A 5,948-nucleotide genomic window follows, 5' to 3' on the forward strand; every position below is an offset into this window, starting at 1 on the left:
TGAGCTGAGGCGAAATAAAGTAACTTCATTAATTACCTCTATCATTATTTTTTCTATTCTCAATTAGAATATGTCAACCAGTGATGTATTGAAACAGCTTAATTATTATATGTATCAGATTAAAATTATTAATGAATCATTACAGTCATTGATACCTGAGTCTAATAAACCAAGAGTGCCTGCACTAACTGGATTAAACCTAACATCATCAATAACTATCAATCATGGTGACTGTGTTGATGAACTATGGGAGTGTACACCTAGTGAAGTGCTTGGTCTTGCTGCTACTGGTGGAGTAAATTTTGGTGTTTGTACTACAGCTTATTCACCTTATGCTAATGATGCAAGTAATAATTAGAAGTTACATTTACATTTTGTTTCTCTCTCTGTAGACACATATAGTTGTTAGTGCCTCATGTGATGTACCTCCAGTACTACCTAAACCAGTGTTCTCAGTTGTATTAATAAAAAGGACTGCTGATAGTAGATATGAGTCTGGATTACAGTTGCTACAGCAATCCACCATTGCCTGTGGTTGTTATAATGAAAATGTGCAACAGGCATACTGTCATGCTTATCTCAAAAAATGCTCTTATCAGCAAGATGTACCTCAAAATGGCAGCCTCTCTATTTCGTTATAGTACATGTAAATATAGAGGATAGAGGTTCACATTATCAGGCCGCACTTATTGTTTCATTTTTGAAATATCACCTTTACTCTTTCTGTCAGTAGTGACAGGTTTTATGTATTATAATAAAGATCCGACAATATATTAATTATTATCTATCATCATAAAAAGGAGTACTATTATTGTTACTACTGCTATTGTGTATCTTATTATCAATATAGTTTCTTGTGATTTTTGTTTTAATTTTTAATGGATAATAAATTATTCGTTGAAGAATTTAATCTATGGTCTATAATTATGGATGGAGTTAACATGCATACCTGTCACAGAGACTTACAGTGTACCTGAATAATTGCATTGATTTGAATAGGATCACGTGATGGTCCCATAGAAACCTCTACCTCAGTGTATAACCTATACATATATTATATGTGTAAATGTAATGCTACACCAATCTCTAACATTTTGCTACTGTTTTTTGATGTTATTAAAAAGTTGTATGTTTCTGTCCCTATATGAAAGCAGTTCCATGTCTGGCAGCAACAATTAGTTAAAGTATTACTTTAATGTATGAATTATTGTCAGGTTATCTATGCAGTTCATCAATATTTCAATTAGTTCATCTATTATTATTATTAGCCACAGTCATTGACCAGTACAGCATATGCAAGCTGTGCCTTCAATCCTCTTGACACTTAGCTATTCCATAACTACGTTAAAATAACTTACTGCACTACTGCACTAATTGTTAAATAAACTTACTGGTATGTATATTGCACATTCTTAAAATATCAGTAGTTGAATCACATGATCAGTCACTGTATGCAGCTATGGATTATGAAGTACCAGTATTTATTCAACAAGCTTCAGTGTCTGATTATGAAGTTCCTGTCTCCTCTAATCCTAGCTACTCTGATCATGTACCTCTCTCTACTAATAATAATCAGCTATTAGCTACACCAGTAACTACTAATCCTTCCTATCAACCAGTTAAGAATAAAGTTTATTTTTTTGATTATTAACTATATTATATCAATTGACAGGTAGAATTGGAGACTGAGTATTATGATGCTTTTGATACAAATAAAATTTGTACAAAAAGGTTAGAAGTAAGAATAAAAATTCAATTTTATTTTATCAATACATGCATTTACTATAGTAACACCTCATATCTACCAGTTGATCTAAAAACTACAACTACTTCAGTGAGTCCTTCAGTTCATATCAAAAGGACAAACAAGAGAATAAGATCATATTTCAATGAAGAACTAACCAACTGGGAGTATATACTAGCATTACTGGCCACATTGACTGTTCTAATTACAGTTATTGCTATTATACTGTGGTCATTATTAATGTCTGGTGTAGTTAATAACTCAACTTTGTCATCGTCTCTCACTACAATAGCATCAAATAATTCAACTAATAACAGGATTACTGCAAGGGATGAATCAGGACCTAACTGTACCACCTGCACTAATAATAGTGAGTGAATGTGTTTATTTATTATAATATGTATACATTCTATGTAGATATAAACACTTCAAGTTTAACAGTAAGTAATGCATACACTGGGACAGTAATGTCACACACATTATATATGTCACACACTGTGTAATGGGTATATGTCAGTGATGTCACATACTCTTAATAATGGGCATATAATATGTCACACACTAATGGGTCATGTGTAATGGGTATGTGTCTCTCTATGTAAATGTAATCATATAGGCTATAAGGGAGCCAATATCATTTATAAGTGAAGAGATAAATAAACTGATGCAAGACAAAGTAAGTTAATATAATTGCTATTTATATTATTATTATTATTATTATTATTATTATTATTTTATTTAGAATATGTCAACCAGTGATGTATTGAAACAGCTCAATGATTATATGTATCAGATTAAAATTATTAATGAATCATTACAGTCATTGATAACTGAGTCTAATAAACCAAGAATGCCTACACTAACTGGATTAAACCTGACATCATCAATAACTATCAATCACGATGACTGTACTAGCAGTTTTGTAGCATGTGATATTGTTATACAGCCTTTTTTTGATCTCATCCAAATCTGTCAGCTATCAACAATACAATATGCTAATACAGTAAGTTTCATTCTACTTTATATTAGTTTACCATTACCTTTCAGACTCATATAATAGCATCATCATTTGGTAGAGTTACTCCAATTGGTACAGGACAGTTTAATAGTACTACTATGACACATCAGGTTCAAGCAAGTACTGATGAGATGTATTTTTCTAATGATACAATTATTGAAAGATTAAGAGTCATCAATAACTTCTCTTTGTTTCAGTTATAACTTTGTCCCTGTGAGGTGTGAATTTTATTATACTTATTGTACCTATCAAAGTAACTTTCCTAACTCCATTCTCTCCATACATTAATTTTTGCTTGATTAATTACATCATAATACCTTTATCTATTTTGAAAATAATAATGTCATGAAAATGATATTAAGGAGAGAGAGGGTGAGGATTTAGGTGTACTGAGCAAGGCTAGAATGACTCACTTAAGAGAGAAAAGGATTGCCAGTAGTTACATGAGCTCCTACTGAATGCTCGTATTATCATTTTATTTTAATTTGTCTTTGCAGAATAGATATGTAATTGTATACTATTCATATAATGCTGCACCAATTTCATTTTTCTACTGTTTTTTGAAGTAATTAAAAAAGCTGTATGTTCCTGTCCTTATATGGAGGAACTTCCAAGTCTGGCAGCAACAATTAGTTAAAATATTATTTTACTGTATGTATCATAATACTACACAGTTTATCAATATTTCAATTAGTTTATTTACTATTATTCAGCTACAGTCATTAAAAAATATTGACCATAGCCTTCAATTTTCTTCCATAACTACATTAAAAATACTTACTACACTATTGTACATGGCTAAAATAAACTTATGTTTTGCAGTTAAAATATCAGTAGTTGAATCACATGATCAGTCACTGTATGCAGCTATGGATCATGAAGTACCAGTATCTATTCAACAAGCTCCAGTGTCTGATTATGAAGTTCCTGTCTCCTCTAATCCTAGCTACTCTGATCATGTACCTCTCTCTACTAATAATAATCAGCTATTAGCTACACCAGTCACTACTAATCCTTCATATCAATCAGTGACTACTCCTTCAGTATGTAAAGAATAAAGTTTATTCTTTTGATTTATATTCATTCACAGGTAGAATTGGAGACTGAATATTATGATACTTTTGATGCAAACAAGATTTGTACAAAAAGGTTAGGAATAATAATTAAATTCAACTTCACTTTATCAATCACTAGTAACACCTCATATCTACCAGTTGATCTAAAAACTACAAGTACTACAGTAAGTCATTCAGTATGCAGTAAAGAATAAAGTTTATCCTTTTGATCATGAACTATATATCAATTCAATGCACAGGTAAAATTGGAGAGTGAATATTATGATACTTTTGATGCAAATAAAATTTGTACGAAAAGGTTAGAAATAAATGCTAAAATTCAATTTCCCTTTATTAATACATATACTATAGCAACACCTCATATCTACCAGTTAATCTAAAAGCTACAACTACTACAGTGAGTCCTTCAGTTCATATTAAAAGGACAAACAAGAGAATAAGATCATATTTCAATGAAGAACTAACCAACTGGGAGTATATACTAGCATCACTGGCCACATTGACTGTTCTAATTACAGTTATTGTTATTATACTGTTGTCGTTATTAATGTATCGTGTAGTTAATAACTCAACTTCATCATCATCGTCTCTCACTACAATAGCATCAAATCATTCAACTAATAACAGGATTACTACAAAGGATACTTCAGGACCTAACTGTACCACCTGCACTAATAATAGTGAGTGTATGTGTTAGTTATAAAATATATATACACTCTGTGTAGATATAAACACTTCAAGTTTAACAGTAAGTATTATGCATACACTGGGACAGTAATGTCACACACTGTGTAATGGTATATGTCGTATATGTTGATGTCACATGCTGTGTAATAATGGGCATATATGTCACACACTAATGGGTTGTGTCACATGCTATGTAATGGGTGTATATATCTCTCATTGTAATCATCTATGCTATAAGAGAGTCAATATCATTTATAGGCAAAGAGATAAATAAATTGATACAAGATAAAGTAAATTCAATAATTATTATCTATTTTTATTATTATTATTTGATTAGAATATGTCAACCAGTGATGTATTGAAACAGCTCAATGATTATATGTATCAGATTAAAATTATTAATGAATCATTACAGCCATTGATACCTGAGTCTAATAAACCAAGAATGCCTACACTAACTGGATTAAACCTAACATCATCAATAACTATCAATCATCATGACTGTACTAACAGTTTTGTAACATGCTCTCTTTCTATGTTTGATTTTGATATCGAATTCTGTCAGCTACCACCAATACCATATGCTAATACAGTGAGTTTTATTCTATTTTATAGTAACTTACCATTACCTTTCAGACTCATATAATAGTATCATCATTTGGTAGAGTTACCCCAATTGGTACAGGACAGTTTAATCATAGTACAGTAGCACATCTGGTTGAAGCACATCCAGACGAGATGTATTTATCTAATGATACAATCATTGAAAGGCTAAGAAAATCATCAATATTTCCTCTTTGTTTCAGTTATAGTACTATCCCTACAAGGTGTAAATACTATTATACTTATTGTACTTATCAAAGTAACTTTCCTAATTCCATTCTCTCCATACGTTGATTTTTAATTGATCAATTCAAACAATTATTATCATTTAACTTTAATTTAATACCTTTATCCGTTTTAAATTTTGACCATTAAAAATTGACAATGAAAATACTGACATGAAAATTTGGTGTAATGATGAAGTCTAGAATAGCTCACTTAAGAGCCCACATGAGCTCACATGATTGAACTATACTAATAATAATAATAATAATAACTACCAAATGTTTGTACTATTATTTTATTTTATTTTTGTAGAATAATTATATGTATTTGTATATTATTCGTGTAATGCTACACCAACTTCTAACATTTTCTACTGTTTCTTGGGAGTTATTGAAAGGCTTTATGATCCAGATCTTCAGTTCAAGAGTAGTTGAATTGTTATGCTATTAGTGGACTGGTATCTTGTGATACTATCATTCATCGTTGTCCTTATAAAGAATCAGTTCCAGCTCTGACAGCAACATTTACTGATATTTTTTCAAATTAGTTTATAACTATTATTTTACTGTATGTATCATAGTCAGTTTATCTATGC

General features: G+C 30.6%; 3 protein-coding genes across 4 annotated transcripts in view; all 3 read left to right on the top strand.

Annotated features, from left to right (window-relative positions):
- Nucleotides 1-1,455: 1,455 nt before the first annotated feature.
- LOC109583741 (uncharacterized) lies at nt 1,456-2,965 on the top strand. Its single transcript, XM_019999188.1, has 7 exons — nt 1,456-1,618; nt 1,673-1,731; nt 1,789-2,114; nt 2,162-2,184; nt 2,361-2,420; nt 2,487-2,747; nt 2,792-2,965. The coding sequence occupies exons 1-7, from the start codon at nt 1,460-1,462 to the stop codon at nt 2,963-2,965; spliced, it is 1,062 nt and encodes a 353-aa protein (XP_019854747.1). The 5' UTR covers nt 1,456-1,459.
- Nucleotides 2,966-3,625: 660 nt separating this feature from the next.
- The window catches only part of LOC109584176 (uncharacterized), a 13,144-nt gene continuing 10,821 nt past the window's right edge, over nt 3,626-5,948 (top strand). The window contains exons 1-4 of one of the 2 annotated variants that reach the window (XM_019999790.1): nt 3,626-3,805; nt 3,853-3,911; nt 4,190-4,518; nt 4,564-4,586. In XM_019999790.1, the coding sequence (XP_019855349.1) occupies nt 3,632-3,805; nt 3,853-3,911; nt 4,190-4,518; nt 4,564-4,586 (585 nt within the window). In that variant the 5' untranslated portion in view covers nt 3,626-3,631. The remainder of the gene's footprint in view (nt 3,806-3,852; nt 3,912-4,189; nt 4,519-4,563; nt 4,587-5,948) is intronic. The other variant, XM_019999786.1, reaches the window with a different exon arrangement.
- The window catches only part of LOC109584178 (uncharacterized), a 15,443-nt gene continuing 13,164 nt past the window's right edge, over nt 3,670-5,948 (top strand). The window contains exon 1 of the mRNA XM_019999803.1: nt 3,670-3,686. The gene's annotated coding sequence lies outside the window, so the exon portion shown is untranslated. The remainder of the gene's footprint in view (nt 3,687-5,948) is intronic.

This window comes from Amphimedon queenslandica, unplaced genomic scaffold (assembly GCF_000090795.2).
Source record: "Amphimedon queenslandica unplaced genomic scaffold, v1.1 AMPQUscaffold_13516, whole genome shotgun sequence".
Classification (NCBI taxonomy): Eukaryota; Metazoa; Porifera; class Demospongiae; order Haplosclerida; family Niphatidae; genus Amphimedon; species Amphimedon queenslandica.

Coding starts and splice junctions, on each gene's coding strand:
- LOC109583741 (XM_019999188.1), top strand. CDS start 1,460: ATGGATTATGAAGTACCAGTATTTATTCAACAAGCTTCAGTGTCTGAT. Junction 1,619..1,672: donor CTAATCCTTCCTATCAACCA/GTTAAGAATAAA, acceptor ATCAATTGACAG/GTAGAATTGGAGACTGAGTA. Junction 2,748..2,791: donor CAATACAATATGCTAATACA/GTAAGTTTCATT, acceptor ATTACCTTTCAG/ACTCATATAATAGCATCATC.